Source organism: Bicyclus anynana, chromosome 10 (genome assembly GCF_947172395.1).
Source record: "Bicyclus anynana chromosome 10, ilBicAnyn1.1, whole genome shotgun sequence".
In the NCBI taxonomy this organism is placed as follows: domain Eukaryota; kingdom Metazoa; phylum Arthropoda; class Insecta; order Lepidoptera; family Nymphalidae; genus Bicyclus; species Bicyclus anynana.
Genome location: NC_069092.1, coordinates 15,123,367 through 15,142,152, shown reverse-complemented (window position 1 = coordinate 15,142,152; position 18,786 = coordinate 15,123,367). Strand labels below are relative to the sequence as shown.

Below are 18,786 nucleotides of genomic sequence, written 5' to 3'. Positions count from 1 at the left end.
AAAATATAAAATTTACTCAAGCAGTGTATTTATAACCCAAGATTATAAAAAGACAGATATAGACTATAAAGCAACACTTTAAATTAAAATTATATTATTTAACAAACATAAATTCTATAATATTTAAGATAAAGGTTACCAAACAAGCCGATGTGAAGTATTTATAACAAAAATAGAACACATAGTTAAAATCTATACAAAGATAATAAGAAGCTTGAAGACCAAATTAATTATACCATATATGCACACAAGGAAATGATTTCAAAAAAAGAGGTATCAGTAACACAGATTTTGGGCCAATTCAAAGTACTTGAATTTCTAAGCCAGGGTTTCCCAACCAGGAGGTCATTCATGCCTTTCAATGGGGATGATAAGAAAGCTAGCGCAAGGGCCGCGTAAAGGACTACATTTTGGAGGAAATTTAGTACGAGTACTGTTACACTTCCTTACTCCTGAGTGCACTTCAAAAAGTCAATATTGGTCATTTGATAATTATAAACTCAAATAACATCGATCATATGTACTAGAAATGATAGAAAGCCACATTATCAGTGAAAATAGAAAGCTGTATTTTATCCCCGTATTCTCACAGGAACGAAACTACAAGAGTGGAAACGCCCGGACGTCCCCTAGAAACGTATAACCAAAGGCTAACAGGGAGCCTCTGGATGCATCAAGATTCATGATCAAGGTGTTAGGAAATCCTGATTCCAGCTATATCTATCTGCTGATAATGATAATGAAGGTGCTCCCTTCAAGGATAGAAAAAAAATAACCTTGTGGGGCTGAACGAAAAAAGTTTGGGAAACTCTGGTCAAGAGATTTGCGTACAACAGAATTGGCACCTATATCGCTAAAAGGAACCGTCCCGTTGGTTCGTATCAGCACACATTGCAAACTATCTACCGTACTTACTATACACCTTGGCAGCTAAAACAAGACAATATCTCATCAGTTTCATATACAGTATTATAAATGTGAGTTTGTTGTGTTTGCACATGTTAACTACTCAAAGTAATTGCCATGAAATATTGCATACAGTGCGGTTACAGAAAAAAGGTGACTATTAATAAAATAGATTATACGAATATTTAGTGCTTAATAATCTTATCATAATTACACATTTCTGTATTTTACAACAATTTGAATTAAAATTCAAAGTTAAATAATCTTGTAATTCTTCCTAATAGTAACCAAATAATAATTGCTGTTCAAATTAGGTTGAGAACCACTGCCTTATAGAATCTGTAATCTTTCAAAAGATCCACAACATTAAATTATGTAATTTTTATAAGCAATCTTAGTTCCCATAACAAAAGTTTACACTTACTTTAGACTGGATATTGTCCAAATATATTTATATTTATTAATCTATACTAATATTATAAAGAAGTAAAACATGTTGTGTGCATTAAATAGGCAATGAAACTATTGACCTGATTTCATAAATTCTTTGACCACTGGAATCCTATATTAACCCCTGAAGAACACAGATCTTATCCTGTACTCCCACGAAAACGGGAACAACGCGTGTGAACCTCAGACTAATTATATAAGGATTAGTATCGCACCCAAATTAACGAACAAAATTGTCTGTTATTTTCAGAGGAAAACGAGCTTAGATTAGGTATATATCTACTAAACTAGAAGTTTTTGCCCGTTTGTTACACCCATCAACAACACAAAAAGGTATTTTTATGGAGCTCTTTAACCAATGAACATGATTACAAATATAAAACATCGATTCTACAGAGACACTTTTATAATCGCATTAGATCGTTGATCATATACTGCTTAACGAGGCAGATCCTTATCTTATTAGTCTGAGGTGTGAACCCGTGTGGCGTCAGTATTATATACACACCTTCTTTCTGATCGAACTCCGATTCGATGGCCGCGTCGGTATCAGAGACAGGAAGGTCGACGAACTCTGCCGTCACCACGTTGGCGAGAGCCTCCTCCCGCGTCCACAACACTCGGCCTGCATAGTTTAATAGGCTAGTTGACACTTTTTTTCAAATGATTTTAAAAAGTTCATTGTTGTTCTACTAGACTAAAAAAAATCATATTTTTTTGAGACGTGATTACATGAAAATTTTAGTTTTTAAATATGTTTTTGACTGTCGGCCATGTCTATATTTCAAGTATTTCATGCCGTCACTAAAATAAATCTTATACCAAAAGGAGCGTTTGATAAAAATTTGTTTGATCTTTAGTATCAAGTGTCTTAGTGACGTCACAAAATGGACGACAGAGTTTTTAACGTTTGGAAAATTTAAAAAAATAGGTGATATTAAAATTAAGTTTTATAAGAAATCTTTAACTTTTATATTGTTTATATTAAAATTGATATGAATCAACTACCAAGTAAGGCTAGTTTCAAGTAAAAATTGTAGAGAATTAATTAAAGAAACTGTATTTGTTAAACCACGTTTTATTTCTAGAACTTTTTACAACCATTAGCGTTTAGCATAGATAAGAGAGATGGCTGTCATAGACAATATAATACTTAGTTCAGCCACAGATACAATTAATGTTTAATGTTGCTATTATTCTAACACCCCCTCTCAACATAAAACATTCTTAAAATTTTAACATCAGTCTATAGAATTTAAAAAGTTTACAATAATGCCACACTTATTTAAATGTTTTTCAATTAACTCTTTACCTAATGCCTTTGTTAACATGTCAGCTGGTTGCTCACTTGTATTTACATATTTGATACAAATTTTATTATCCCTAACCAGATCTTTTATAAAATGGTAACGGATATCAACATGTTTTAATCGCTTTATATTATCTGTTTTTGCATTTATTATAGCAGACTGATTATCACAAGATATCACAACTGGGCAAACATTTTCATAACCAAAATCAGTTAATAAATTTATAAGCCATGACGCCTCACTGGCAGCCATACTTAATGATACATATTCAGATTCTGTAGAAGACAGACTAACAGAAGCTTGCTTCTTAGAGCACCACAAAACTAAGCAATTTGAAAATTTAAACATATAACCTGAAGTGGACTTCCTGTCCTTAAGATCCCCACCCCAATTAGCATCACAATATCCCATCAGAATAACATCTTTACACTTATAAACTAATTTATAATCTAAACTATACTTTACATATCTTAACACTCTCTTTAATGCACTTAACAACTCATTATTTGCACTTGTCTGGTACCTGCTTAACATATAGATTGGGTAACATAAATCAGGCCTAGTACCTGATGCTGCATACATTAAGCATCCTATAATTTGCCTGCATAAGTTATCAATGCCTTTATCTATAGAAACAGAATCTTGTGCAAGTATCTTAGCGTTAAAATTTTGGTCCATAGGTGTGGACACCTCTTTACAATTTTCCATATTAAACCGTGTAAGAATATTTTTTAAATAACATCTTTGATCAAGTTCAGTAATGCCAGTTTTAAGATTTTGCTTTACTGTTATGCCCAAAAATTTTGAAATAATCCCCATATCTTTAATCTTGAATTCCTTATTTAAACTAACCTTTAAATTTAATATATACTTCTCATTTGTACCAAAAATCAAAATTTCATCAACATATAGCAATATATATATTCTATCTTTACCAATACATCTTATAAACAAACATGAATCGCAGTTTGACCTTACAAAACCTTCTTTAGCCATTACAGAATTAAACTTTGTATTCCAACACTTTGGTGAACTCTTTAGTCCATATAATGCCTTTTTTAATTTTACAATATTGTTTTCCCCAGAATAAGCCCCTTCTGGCAATCTAATGTACACATCTTCATCTATGTCACCGTACAAAAATGCCCCGGTAACATCCATTTGATATACGGGGAGCTTTAACATGGTCGCTACAGCAATAAAAACTCTAAAAGTTGGTAGCCTTGCTACTGGTGCATAAATATCTCCCAAATCAAAGTAACTATTCTGCTGAAACCCTCTAGCAACTAATCTAGCTTTATATTGCTTATCATTACCACTCCCTTTTAACTTGAAAACCCATTTGCTACTTATCACAGATTCACTTACCGGTAAATTGCAAACAACCCAGGTGTCATTATCTTTCAAAGTTTGTAATTCTCTATTAATTGCCTCCTTCCACTTACTTGCTTCCCTTGTTTTCATTGCTTCATTATATGAAATAGGCTCCGTATCTTCACTTACAACATTATGACACCTATAGAACGATGTCTGTTTCCTTGTGCGCTTGGATGATTCATTTTGGACTGGTGTTTCATAATCCTCCAATGATCTGTCAAATGAAGGTTCATACTCACTCTCTGATTCACTCCCACTATGACCAAAGCTAGTTTGGGTATCTTGGAACTCTTCACGTTCAGCTTCTTCACTCGCTTTCAGAGTTTCTGAGTTATCTTGCATAGATTCACTATTATTCAAATTCAACTTCACTATTGATTCACTTCTCTCTTGATTTAAGAAAATGACATCTCTCTTTATATTAACACAATTTTTCTCTGAAAAGTATACTCTATAACCTTTGCTATTTTCTCCATATCCGACCATCAATCCTTTTTCCCCTTTCTTATCCCACTTTCTTCTTTTCTCTTTTGGGATATGTACATATACTGGAGAACCAAATACCTGTAGTTGATGTATATCATAGGATTTATTTGTCCATATTTCATAAGGTGACTTCCCTTCTTTTTCCTTACCCGTTCTGTTCAAAACAAATGCAGCAGTATTCACCGCTTCTGCCCACAGTTTCTTCGGTAGGTTCTTAGAATGTAACATTGTCCTCGCTGCTTCAACTAGAGTTCTATTTTCCCTTTCAGCTTTGCCATTTTGTTCAGGGGTATAGGTTACTGTAGTTTGATGAATTATCCCTCTTTTAGTACATATTTCCATCACTTCTTTGTTAATAAATTCCAATCCATTGTCCGTTCTTAGTGTCTTGACCCTGTTTCCAGTAATATTCTCCGCTTTGTTGAAAAAATCCTCTAAACAATGCTTAATTTCATCTTTAGCTTTAACAAAGTAAACAGTTCGGAAGTTTGAATAGTCATCCTTTAAAACAACAAAATATCTTGAACCACCAACCGATTCTTCCTCCATGGGCCCGCAGGTATCCCCATGTATTATTTCACAAGTCCTGGTGCTTATGTTTTCACTTTTCTTAAATGGTAACCGGTGTATCTTTCCCTTTAAACAACTCTCACACTGAGGTACACAAGTTTGTTGTTTTATGTCAATGTTATTTTTCTGTAATATTTTCTTTACATGATTGAAGTTTTGATGAGCCAGTTTTTCATGCCACTCGTATAAATCATTCTTCAACACTTTTGCAACACTCGCTGCCTCGCATTTAAAGCGAAAGTCCAAATAATATGAGTTCTCTATTCTATTTGCGATGGCACAAACCACGCCAGTGTGCCTTCGGCCAAAAGATTCGTCAATTTAACGGATTCTCCATCCTTTACGCACACATTGTGGTGTTTATGGAAAATGCCTTTTCCATCCCTTTTTAATTATCCGATCATTTTCGGAACCGAAGCCAGTCTATGCTCTGTTGTGATTGGCTGAACCTTTTTATTAAAGTTTTATTTTTGCTTTGTAAAAAAACATGGCTGCAATTATAGTGAAATGTAAATATGTTCCTTGAGTGAAGCTGTGAAACCAGTGGAACTACAGGAAACTACAAATCAATTTATCAAGGATTTTATTTCTATTTATTTATTTTCTGTATATTATTGTATAGTATTGTTAATAAAGAGTTATAGTTTGATTTGTGCTCGGTTAATTTCAGTGTTCGATAGTAAAAGTGCAAAAGTGTTTTTGTTTTTCGTTCAAAATGAAGCGCTGTTGCGTGCCTAAGTGTAAAACAGCTATTAATTTACGTGCTGTACCATATACTGATGTTACTAGATGGAAGGTATGGTTGATCAATTGCCTGTTTTTGCGTAAATATTCCTGTTTACCTTGCTATGTTATTAATCATAGGTTAAGGTTAACTAAGTCTGCGATACTTACTTTGAATTTGGAAATTAGTGATTTAAACCAAAACGCTGTTCTAGCACCTACAAATTCCAAGTTCCTAGAGGTATCTTTCATCGGGCCTAATAAATACGAATAAACGATAGTTGACCATGTAACTACTACTTCACAAACAAACAAATAGCCTGAAATGCAGACTAACGCATTAAATGTCAATATTAACGAACAATCAATTATATTTCTACAAATAGTGTCTGTCTAGGCTCACAATCCCAGTCCGAATATTTACAGAGTTCAAGCCTTCTGCTTCACAGAATCCCTTTGTGCATGTTAGGCCTCATTTTAGACACAAGCCTCATAGAAAGTCTGACATAATTCCTAGAGTTCGATCAGCTAAGTTTGAAACTCCTAGGAAGCAAAAGTTACGTCAGACTATTAGAACATTAAAACAAATGTTGCGCAATGAGACTTACAAATGCTAACAATTATAGTCAAAACTTTGTGCTAGTAAGGACAATATTTTATTTCAAATTATCCTTTGTTAACTCAGTTTGGGAAATTATTAGTAAATAAAATAAATAAATAAATACTTAAACAATACACATCACTATCTAGCCCCAAAGTAAGCATACAGAGGTAGCTTGTGTTATGGGTGCTAAGATAGTTGATATTATAATATTAATATACAATTATATACTACATATAAATACTTATATAATGTATAAATACACACAGACACTGGAAAACACCCATGCTCATCACACAAATATTTTCCAGTTGTGGGAATCGAACCCACGACCGTGGATGCAGAAAGCAGAGTCACTACCCACTGCGCCACGCGGATTCACAGTTAGGATTATCTGATTCTAAAGTCAAATCTCCTAGATACACTAATGATGAGAAAATCTTTGCACTTACATTATTTAAGTTGACCCTTAATTTTTACAAATTCTTACAGAAATATTTAATATTCCTATCCAAATCAACTACAAACTCTCTATTAACTAAAATACCTGTGAGACCAGGTATTAATGAATTTATTTTCCAGCATTTGGCTGATTGTGCTAAGAACACACAGACTATGGGTTTGCAGTGTATATTGTTGTTTGAAGAAATGGCTGTCAACAAAAATTTATTTTTTAATATTCATTCTGGGGTTATTGAGGGTTTTGAAGACCTAAGCAAATAATGTTGCAGATAAAGTTTTAGTTTTTATGTTACGTGGCTTATTTCCATCTTGGAAAATACCTTTAGCTTATTATTTTCTCTGTGATGGAATAAAGACTTTAAATTTAAAAAGAATTCTTAGAGAAATAATTGAGGCAATATTTAAATCTGGATTTATTTTAAGAGCTACGATCTGTGATTAAGGTTCTGCAAATGTAGCTGCAATAAATTCATTAATAACTGATACACACAGAGAATGCCTTCATAATAGTAATGAAGACGCTGAAAATATATTTTATTATATGATTAATAACAACAAGGTATATCATATTCATGATGTTCCTCATTTGTTAAAATGCTTCCGTAATAATTTTCAGAAGAAGAACTTGATCATTGGAAATCAGCATGCTCAATGGGCTTTCATTGAACGGGCTTATGCTACTGATGGTGCAGGAGGACGTGCCAGAACCATAGATTTAAACGATAAACATATAAACCCAAGTTCCTACGATAAGATGAAGGTAATTATGCATTACATTATATTAGGAAATGCTTTCTGAGGGAAGGGAGTGTAACAACTTATAAGACGACAAATGAAGTGTAACTCTCTAGCCTCTGCACCTCAACTCCACTCTCACTTTCATGCGGTGGACCCCGTTACTTCAAGCAACTTTGTGGAAGACTAGGAGAAATCCCAGTGGGAAACGGAGTCGACAAACAGACGAGAGTACAGGAGGGATTACTGGCGCAAATATTTTGGTCCAATAATCTGGTGATCTTAAAGCGAGGGAAGAATCACGTAAGGCTTTATTAATTAACAAGAACAAGCCATATCATCACAATATATACGGATGTCAAATATTTAAATAAGGCTACACTAGAAGATTCGCTCTGATAATCCTTTTGACTAATTTTGTCATTTGTGGGGTGGGAATATTATGAGTGGTATATAATAGTATAATTTTTGTGACTAGTATGTCTGAGAAATCTATAAATATAAAAGAAAGTCAGGTTTGTTACAACACTTATACCTCAAGAACAGCTGGACCGATTAGGCTAAAAATTGGTGGAGAGGAGCTTAGATCTAGGAGAAGAACATAGGATACTTATGGTAGAGGTAGAGTTCAGTAGAGTATGGTAGAGTAGGTGTTGGGTGGGAGTATGGTAGGGTAGCTGTTACTCTTTAACGCCGCAACTACTGAACCGATTTGGCTGAAATTTATAACGAAGATAGATATTACCCTGGATTAATTTAGGAATATCCCGGAAAATCTATGGTTCCCGCGGGATTTGTGAAAAACTGAACTTTCCACGTGGACGAAGTCGCGGGCATCCGCTAGTTTAATATAATTTTGGTAAAAATTGTTTACGATTTTGACGAAGGTAAATCAAAAAATCATGATAATTAATTTTACTTTACAGGTCAAATATGCTTCAGACGTCTTCAGTTTTAGAGGTGTACACTGCCTTACTTTGGAAAATGAAGTCATATTATAAAGAACTTCGTTATAGTGTTCCATATGTCAACATGACTGCCTCTGTGGTCCAGTGGTTAGTCTATGTGTTCACAAGGTCCTGGGTTCAAATCCTGGGTAGAGCTAAATGAGATACTGAGTTTTTCCTTCTTTTAAGAAATTTTTAGTTATAATTATCAGCCGTGAGTTGGAAAGTTGGTGGCATTACACCCCATTAGTTTTAGTTCACAAACGCCATTTAGATTGAAACTTTTTCTCCTTCTCCTAGAACTATGATTGAGGTGTAATTTTTTCGGAAACACATTTGAAAAGCTTTTGAAAAAATTAAAGGGCTGCTTGCAAAAATTGCAAAAGTTATAAACAATTAACTAAAATATAAGGGGTTTGTTTTTTTAATATCAAAAACTATTTAAGATATTTCCAATTTGCCAAAAGATTCAAAAAGAAGAGGAAAATTGCTAACAAAAACTATAACCTTTAGAAGTCTGGCTTAATATTTATTGAACTAAATAACCTCTGTATCTACTGATTGACTTCCAAATTCTTTTACCATGTTATTTGTGAGTTTCATAGGCATATTTTTATCCTCCTATTCTCACCAAAACGGGTGAAACCGGGGGGCGTCAGCTAGTTATGTATATAAATTCTGTAGGATTTTAAATAATTTTAACAGTTGTAAACTATTTCCAGGAGAAATACTTTATACTTATATACATAATACTAATTTACTTAATTTTACCTTACAGGTCAATTATTATGCTTCGGACGTCTTCAGTTACAGAGGTACACTGTACACTGCCTTTTACTTGGGAAAATGAAGTCATACGAAGATCTTAGTTATAGTGTTCCATAATTATGTTAACATAACTCTCTTACATACTTATAACATAAGCCTCTCTGGTTCAGTGGTTACCCTATGTGGTCACGAGGTCCGGGGTTATATAAGATACTGAGCTTTTCATCTAAGAAATTTTGACTTATAATTCTCAGTCCTTAGTTGGGAATTTAGTGGTGTTACACCCTGTGCCTCAGAGTGCATGTTAACCTGTCCCGGACAAGGCCACGTCCCGTAAATAATGGATAAAACGCAAATGGTAGATACGCCACCTAATTCTACAATTCTACGTTTTATACTAATTTACTACCCTCTATAAGTGTACAAGTTTTTAAAATAATGGTTTTTTCGATTCAAAATTAGATTTCATCATTTTTTACCGGACAATGTGTTTTAAATCGGGTCCTAATGAAAGAAAAAGGTGGTGTATCTATCATATTAGTCTGATCTACATGTGCTCTTTAGTATAAAAAAAAAGTTCTCCATCTCCTATAAAAATGGTTGAGGTGTCATTCGATTCGGAATTGAATATACATAGTGTTTGAAAAATTTGAAGGCCCGCTCACTAAAATTGCAAAAGTTATAAATAATTCACTAAAAATTAAAAAGGGGTTCAAGCATTTTTATAGGAGACAGAACTTTTTTTTACTAAAGAGCAGTGACCACATTCCATCCAGTTTAAATGCGTTATAACCATTAATTAATTATTAGTCATATAATTTTGTAACTGTACAATTTGGTATTTTACTGCATGGAAATGTTTACATTTTTATTAAAGAAATAAATAAAAGATTTTGCCTTTTTTTATCATACAAAAGAAAAAGTCTAGTAACAATATAAATAATCGAGATAAACGAAACCGGCATATCAGAAGACCGGTAACATTTTGCGGTTATATGGGATAACCACAAATAGTACGGCATAACCTACTTTCACAAATCAATTTAACTACGGAATAAACCTACGACCCCTTCCAACCATTTTCAAATTACTACAAGTATTTCCGTTTCCGCCGTGTAGACACATTCTACATATACATAGAATAGAAAGAGAGGGCAAAGGGATTTTTAATGAAGATTTGCCTTGTATGAGAGAGATAAACGATAAATTTATGAATGAAATTTGTGGTTATATGATTTTAAAATTATGAATGAAATTCAAATTTCTCAAATGTGCTAAGCAGTTTCTATGAAGTAAGCTGTCTGTATCTTTTTAGCCGTTTGTGGCACAAACAATGCCATTTTTGTAAAATTTGCAAGAAGTGTCATCTGTCACAATGACATAACCCCTGTCAGAAGCACGGTTCACAGAGAATAAATTTGTTTTTAGATCAGGAACATACAACACATTGTCTATTGTTGTATCAATCCATTTACTTCTGTTCTTGACTTGTACCACCATCTGTCCACAACCCTGCACACTAATGGCAGCTCCATCACCAACAATTACTGACCTTTGTGAGATACTTGAAAATGATGAAAATAATGAACGGTCACGACACATGTGCTCGCTTGCCCCCGAGTCTACTAGCCACTTTGTTTCTTCATAATTGAATTCATTGGCAGAGTTTGAAACTATGAATGCATTACTCATCTTCTTATCATCCTTTGATTTCTTAAAACGGCACTGAGCTTTAAAATGACCGAATTTTCCACAGAAAAAGCACTTTTTATCATTAATTTTCCTCTCATTATTCTTGTTACTTCTACACTCCGCAAAAAAATGACCAGTTTTCCCACATTTGAAGCATTTTACGTTTCTCTTAGCTACAAATGCTGATGAGGATGAACTTTCTGGAATTTCCTTAGTCTTTTCCTTTACTCTCTCTTCTTCGATTAATAATCTGGACACCAGATTGTCGAATGTTTGCTTATCATCAGGCGCAGACTCCCACGCCGACACAAAATGTTTGTACTCATCCGGCAAACACATCAATACTTTAGTTATTGTGAACTTTTCTGAAACTTCCTCGCCCATTTGTTTTAACTGGTTCTGCATTTCCTGAATTTTTGACAAAAACACTGACATTTCAATTCCACTCTCATATTTATATTGGAAAAAGCGTTGTTGTAGGATATGAATACTTGTTTCTGATTTTTGTTCAAAAACACTTAAAAGTTTTCTCCACATTTCAGCAGATGTTTTACATGATACGAGATGTAACATAACCTCTTCAGTCATTCTTGTGACCAGTAATGTTTGAGCCTTAGCATCTTTAGTGTCCCAGGCGGTTCGTGCGGCTGCGTCTTCGGGTTTAACAGTTCGTCCTTCAACTATCTCTAACCATCCCTGCCCTCTCAATAATACTGTAGTTTGAAATTTCCAAACGTTCCAGTTTCTTGTCCCTTCCAGTTTCATCACATTTGCGTCCATCTTTTTTTCCTTCCTTGATGCGTTGCGTTGTTGCGACTACAAACAAGTTCTCAACGAAAATGTATTTGCAAAACTGTATTAAGTATTTCTATAAACAGGTGGGCATGCCTGGGCCCATGACCTGTAGAGAATTAATTAAAGAAACTGTATTTGTTAAACCACGTTTTATTTCTAGAACTTTTTACAACCATTAGCGTTTAGCATAGATAAGAGAGATGGCTGTCATAGACAATATAATACTTAGTTCAGCCACAGATACAATTAATGTTTAATGTTGCTATTATTCTAACAAAAATAAATAAAAAAAATAAGTTGTATTTATTTAACAACAATTTACCAGTCATGATAAAATAGTATAAGAAATCAGTACCTCCTTGCTGCATCAAATGCACTGCATCATCAGCACCATTGACCAGTATCCTGCAAGCGAACTGCTCCTTGGCTTTGCGTGTACACATCACAGCTTTGAACTCTGGCTCCGGAATGTTCATCGTCGGATCTGAACAGTGGATCTCTGTCACCTCACTGTTGCTCGATATACTGTATGCTGACAGTTGAAAGCCCTGGAAAGTAATTAAACATTTTCAATCATCATCATAGTCATCATCACATAGAGATGTGATAGCCCAGTGGATTTGACATCTGCCTTCAATTCGGAGGGCGTCGGTTCAAATCCGGTCCGGGGCATGCATCTCCAACTTTTCAGTTGTGTATTTTGAGAAATTAAATATCATGTACCTCAAACAGTGAAGGGAAGACATTGTGAGTCTGCATACCTGAGAATTTTCTTAATGTGTGTGGTGGAAGCACCCACCTAATCCCACTCATTCTGAGAGGAGACTCGAACTCAGCAGTGAGCTAAATATGGGTTGATAATGAATATTTTATGTTCCATACCTTTACATCATCCGCCCAAGTCTGCAGCATGATCTGTTCACTGCCGCCATCAATGACAGCGACACTCGCTGTTTCATCCACCAACTCCTTCCCAACCATTACAAAACTACCCTCCTTTATCAATATAACCTTCTTGTCATCAACTATAAAGCCAGGCACTACGCTACTGTCTAGAGGCCTCAAGTTGCCACCAATAGACTGTTGGAGGTTGATGTAGTTAGACAGCGGTTTGCTGATGAATTGTATTGCGTTTGCAGTGACATCTAATGATAGAAGGAGTTGGCTCCCCATGTCGCCGCTGACGCATGTGTAATATGGACCCGTTAAAATACATCTGAAACATTAAAAATCCTACATCAAATCTATTAAGTAAAAATAAAATTAGTTTTAAAAACAAATCAATGTTTCTCTTAGTCAAATTATATGTGGTTGATAGACATAATATGTTGTCAAACTGAAACAGCTATAGTATGCAATGCCCTACTTTCTTTGTTATATTGCCTGCTAGCTGTTTCGACTAATAACATTTATTTAAAATAGCGGACGCCCGCAACTCCTTTCACAGGAAATTTAGCTTTTTACAAAGGGGAATGCCCATCAACCATAAAAACGTCGGCCCAGGGAACCCAGGTATACCCCTGTAAGTTTATGGAGATGATAATATGATGTATAAATAAGGATTTCGTTAAATAATTGACTTATTAAAGTATGTTTCTTGAAGTAAAAAAACTTTTTTTTCATCTCCATTCTTGCGGAAAATACATTGGCGAAGTGTACTAAAGTGGCGGTGGTGGCTCAACAAAACAAGAAAAGGAACAAACAAACACACATAATAAGTCTTCAAAAGTATTGTTAAAATCAGGCTGTATGCTCAATAATCTTAGCTTATCCCTGTTATAGACAAATTAAAAATTAACTAAAAATGTTGTACTTAAACTTATTTTGATAAAGTAATGATTTCATTGTTAAAGTAGAATTATCAAGATTTAGGCTTAGATTTAGGCATGTTCATCATCGCTTACCATTAGGTGAGATAGTAATCAAGGGCAAACTTGTAAAGAATAAAAAAAAGATCCAGAAACACTTTCCAAAGTATATGAACCATAGAAATGTTGATTTAAATTCTTACCCATCATTACTCCAAGCAGCAGATAACCTGGATGTAGCCCCACGGTTGCTGCCAGTGAGCAGGTTGTACATGGTGACCTCTAGATGTGAACCAAACACTGGCAGCATGTGAACCAGCATGTTATTCTGGACCAACCACTCAGAATAGTCTGTTTGTTGAGCATTCTGGAGAGTCAGAGACCACTCCCACATAAGGACTCCTGTGGAATTGAATATATTTACTAATATTTCTACCAATTTTTATCAACCCATATTTGGCTCACTGCTGCGCTCGAGTCTCCTCTCAGAATGAGAGGGGTTAGGCCAATAGTCCACCACACTAGCCCAATGCGGATTGGCAGACTTCACACATGCAGAGAATTAAGGAAATTCTCTGATATGCCAGTTTCCTCACGATGTTTTCCTTCACCGTTTGTGACATGTGATATTTAACTAAAAAGTTGGAGGTGCATGTCCCAGGCTGGATTCCAACCCACACTCTCCGGAATCAGAGGCAGAGCCAAGCCAACCAACAATTCAACCAAGCCATTCATTAATTCTAAATATTGTTGTCTAAAGTGCTCTAAAGGTGCGTTATGGATGCATGTAACCTGATTGAACCATCACCCCTTGTGATGAGTCTGACCGCTCTTACGTTTGAGCTATTGATCTAAATAATGCTTAAAATATAAATAACAATTAGCTGCCAGGTTGACCTATGTGGTTTTGGATCATAAGGTCCTTGGATGCACTGAGCCTCGGTGAGCATGTTAAGTGAGATGATAGTGCTTGCTAATGAATTTAACATTATCATCTTATGCCCACCAACCCACATTGGAGGAGCATGATGGGTGTCAACTCAATATCCCCTCTCTCATAAAGAAGGAAGCCTAGCCCTGTAGTGAGCCGTTAAAATAAAATGATACCTGTAGCAGAGTTCCATCCTCTCACCAGGTAAGGGTTGGAGCCCGTCACAGTGGTGACTTTCTCCCCCACATGGAGCAGCTGTATGTTCCCTGCTGAAGCAGTCTCAAACACATGCCGCCATACTACTTGACCTGTGAACATTACACTCATTTTACCAAAGATTTTATATTATTAGATATGTCACTAGTGTGTCAAAACTGAGGCGAACAAAGGTGGCTAATTGACTTAATTTCATTCAGTTGGTAAACAAAGTTAATAAACAAAATATAATACCTATACTACAGCCATTCTTGATGAGTACTGTTTACCAATAAAGAAATTAGAAATGAAGGTAGAAAATGCATGACATTTCATAACTAATTTATTTTAAATTATGTATGGTTTGTTTATAAAATGTTATATATGTACAATGTATTAACCATAGCTATTAATCAAATTTATTTTCATTAATTTAAGAGTAAGTTCAATGCACACCTAATAATAATTATAATTAACTTGTTGTTAAATTAATTAAAATAAATTTGATGAATATGCTTAGTACAGTTAATATATTTTGAAAAACATTTTATAAAATAACAATACATAATTTAAAATTAAAAAGTTATAAAATGACATGCATTTTCTACCTTCATTTCTAATTTGTTTGTTGGTAAACGGTAACACCTTGAGTATGGCTTTAGTATAGAACTCTATATTTTCAAATTTAGTTAATGCAACATTGTTAACAGTATTAAACATGTTTATGAGTACTATGTTTTGTAATAATAATATATGTATTTCATATGCAAACCAAGCAATTAATTTAAATTTATTTAACATCATAATTATAAATATATATTAATAATGGCTCCTAGAATTCCTACATTTAAATCACATCTGAGGTAGTATTTGATTTGATACTATAGTATGCGCGTTATCATCTGAGTCGTCCGGTCATAAAAGTCAAAAAAGATAGGAATGTGCAGCGCGCCTACCTGCGCACCCTAATTATCGATAAACGGCTACCTGCGCACGTGCTAATGATGAGTCAATAATGATTTGGACGATTCTGATTGGTCGGTTTCTAATGTAATTGCATTGCGTATTTTTTTTGCTATAAATTTTGCTATAAAAAATAGCGAAGGACGTAAATATTTAATGGAAAGAACTGATATTGTTTGTGCTAGAATGGACTTTTTAAGGAAATTGGATTTACTTAGAAGAACTAACGATCAGCGACCACGTTTCTATCTAGACGAAACATGGATTAATCAAAACCATGCAAGAAAGAGGATGTGGCTTGGAAGCAACGATGAAGGAGGTTTCAAGAATCAGCCTGTGGGAAAAGGCCAAAGATTAATAGTTTGCCATGCGGGTTCTGCAAGGACTGGCTTCGTTCCAGATGCGAAGCTAATATTTAAAGCGGTGAAATCAAAGGATGCTGATTACCACACAGAAATGGATGGCGAAACATATATGGCATGGTTTTCCGAATTCCTGAATCTACTTGAAGAGCCCTCAGTTATAATTGTCGATAACGCAAGCTATCATTCGATACAGTTGGAAAAGATACCCACAAGAAACACGAGGAAAGCTGAAATTCAAGAATGGTTGACAAAGAAAAAGATTCCATATTCCAGCAACGAAATTATTGAAGAATTAATAAGAAAAGTAAAAGCCAGTAACCCGCAGAAGGTCTACGCTTTAGACCATCTGGCAAATGAACGAGGTCATGAAGTAATAAGGCTCCCTCCATATCACTGTCAATATAACCCAATAGAATTAATTTGGGCACAAGTAAAGGGAGAAGTTGCGAAGAATAATAATACCTTCAAGATAGCAGATGTCGAAAATCACCTCCACCGAGCCATAGAAAATGTCACACGAGAAGACTGGGCCAAATGTGTTAGGCATGCCGAAGAACTTCAAAACAAAGATTTACAAAAAGCTCTAATTAGAGATCACGCGCCGCTTATAATAAATTTGGCAGAAGACGAAGATTCTGATGATGAAGACTCAGATGAAGATTAATTTTATTTAGTTAATAATTATATAATATGAAATATGTATTATATTAAATCAAATATTGTTAATTTTTTTAATTTTGTGAACAAGATACGATAATAAACTTTACTTATCGATAATATGTCTTTCATTGTTACACCCTTCACTAGACGGCTCCATAAGACCCATAAGTGCAAGCGAGATAGATATAGAGAAATGATTTATGGCCCTAAGACTCAGTTGTTAACGCGCGTACTATACCCGACCCGACTTCAAGACTTAGGTACACTTCATTCAACAGGAAAGTGGAGTTACAGACATGTTTGTATATTACCAATATTTTCTATAAAACCAGACAATCCAATGCATCGTTATAGTGCTTGGTAACGTTGGAAAGGCTGGAGAAACAAAGTGGAATACTGTGTTATTCATTTAAAGCCGGAACCAAGTAATAATCTAAATTTTACCTGTCTTCAAATTGAGTGCGGCTAGTACGTTCTCTTCTGTGGCAACTATGATTTTTTTAGCTGTAGACACAGTGTCGAACTGTGAAAACTTTATCCGCCCTACATAACTCTGCCGCCTGGAAGAAGGTTCTTCAATTATTCATCAAAATTCGTGTTGTGGGAAGTCATACAACTGCCATAACCTTAAAGCTACAATTACCAGTCGAATTTGCCGATTTGGTCCTCGTATATGCACACTGAAAGATTAATTAAACTAAAAAACACAATAAACCAGTTCATGTTGTTTAGAAATTTTAGTAAACCCAAAAAATTGGGCTTTAATGTACGTGACAGCACCCCCATTTCTTAAATTGACTTAATGAAATCCACAGACGACAAACTGAATCAACTGACCGCGCACAGACTTAAAATAGCATGCACAAAAAAATGAAAAAAATGTATTAAAAAATATAAATCATTGCGAGATAAAATAATATTATTTTTTCAAGGTTTGTGAATGTGATTTATGTATATTACATAGATATCAAAATAAATATTTTAACGTAAAAATTAATAATGGCAAACTTATCCAACATGTAACCAAATAATTACTAAAGGCCGCAGCACTATCGTTTCCGGTAGCGCGCTTTTTGAAAAATAAGCTGTGCCGCGAAAACATTGGAATATTTTTGTACTGAACTTGAATCATAATCAATTTACTTTAAAATAGTTTTAAAATTCTTCTATCGCCATCTCGATGAAGTTATTGCCAATAAATCTATGATATCATATTATTATGTTAATCGACCAAAGACTCTGTAAATTCTTTTAACACAGCCCTTACCAAGTAATTGTAAATAAAGAGTAAATATATTAGCCGTGATATCCGTGATAAAACCTCATCGTTCGATTCGGAGGGCGTGGGTTCGAATCCGGTCCGGTGCATGCACCTCCAACTTTTCAGCTATGTGCATTTCAATATCACGTGTCTCAAACGATGAATGAAAAAACATTGTGAAGAAACCTGTGTCGCGTAGAATTTTCTTAATTCTCTGTGTGTGCAAGTCTGCTAATCCGCATTGGGCCAGCATGATAGACGATTAGCCTAACCCCATTCAATCTGAGAGGAGACTCGTGCTCAACAGTGAGCCGAATGTGGGTTGTTGTTCATGAATAGTATTAATATTATCAGTACCTCTACGTACGAAATATACTAGAACAACCTATACTAAAGCCATACTCGAGGAGTACTGTTTACCAACAAACAAATTAAAAATGAGGGTACAAATCGCTAGTCATTTCACACCTAATAATAATTATAATTAACTTGTTCTTATATTAATGAAAATAAATTTGATTATAGAAATTAGATATAGCTAATATATTTTGAATAATATTTTATAAAAAACAATACATAATTTAAAATAAATAAGATTATGTAATGACATTCATTTTCTACCCTCATTTCTAATTTGTTTGTTAGTAAACAGTACTCCTCGTGTATGGCTTTAGTATAAACTTAAGTATATTTTACTTGTCCCTAGGAAAAGAAAATCGGACTTAGCAAGTACTTACGAGTACGAGTACTTGCCCAAATGGTTTTAGTTGCCTACTCTTAG

At 34.5% G+C, this 18,786-nt stretch overlaps 2 protein-coding genes across 6 annotated transcripts in view; one reads left to right on the top strand and one right to left on the bottom strand.

Moving 5' to 3' along the window:
• Nucleotides 1-17,557, bottom strand: part of LOC112051529 (ER membrane protein complex subunit 1) — a 34,282-nt gene extending 16,725 nt beyond the window's left edge. The window contains exons 1-7 of the mRNA XM_024090218.2: nt 17,388-17,557; nt 17,189-17,304; nt 14,738-14,869; nt 13,834-14,032; nt 12,705-13,038; nt 12,178-12,370; nt 1,865-1,981 (exon numbers count right to left, since the gene is read on the bottom strand). Coding sequence (XP_023945986.2) covers nt 1,865-1,981; nt 12,178-12,370; nt 12,705-13,038; nt 13,834-14,032; nt 14,738-14,869; nt 17,189-17,304; nt 17,388-17,530 — 1,234 coding nt within the window. The 5' untranslated portion in view covers nt 17,531-17,557. The remainder of the gene's footprint in view (nt 1-1,864; nt 1,982-12,177; nt 12,371-12,704; nt 13,039-13,833; nt 14,033-14,737; nt 14,870-17,188; nt 17,305-17,387) is intronic.
• On the top strand, nt 5,613-9,909 carry LOC112055438 (uncharacterized). 5 transcript variants are annotated; one of them, XM_052883764.1, is made up of 4 exons: nt 5,613-5,895; nt 7,502-7,645; nt 7,737-7,923; nt 9,346-9,883. In XM_052883764.1, the coding sequence occupies exons 1-3, from the start codon at nt 5,815-5,817 to the stop codon at nt 7,890-7,892; spliced, it is 381 nt and encodes a 126-aa protein (XP_052739724.1). In that variant the 5' UTR covers nt 5,613-5,814; the 3' UTR covers nt 7,893-7,923; nt 9,346-9,883. The 5 variants fall into 5 exon arrangements, 4 of the variants coding, with proteins under 4 accessions (XP_052739724.1, XP_052739726.1, XP_052739725.1 ...); XM_052883766.1 differs by lacking the exon at nt 7,737-7,923; XM_052883765.1 differs by lacking the exons at nt 7,737-7,923; nt 9,346-9,883 and adding an exon at nt 8,547-9,139.
• Nucleotides 17,558-18,786: the final 1,229 nt, after the last annotated feature.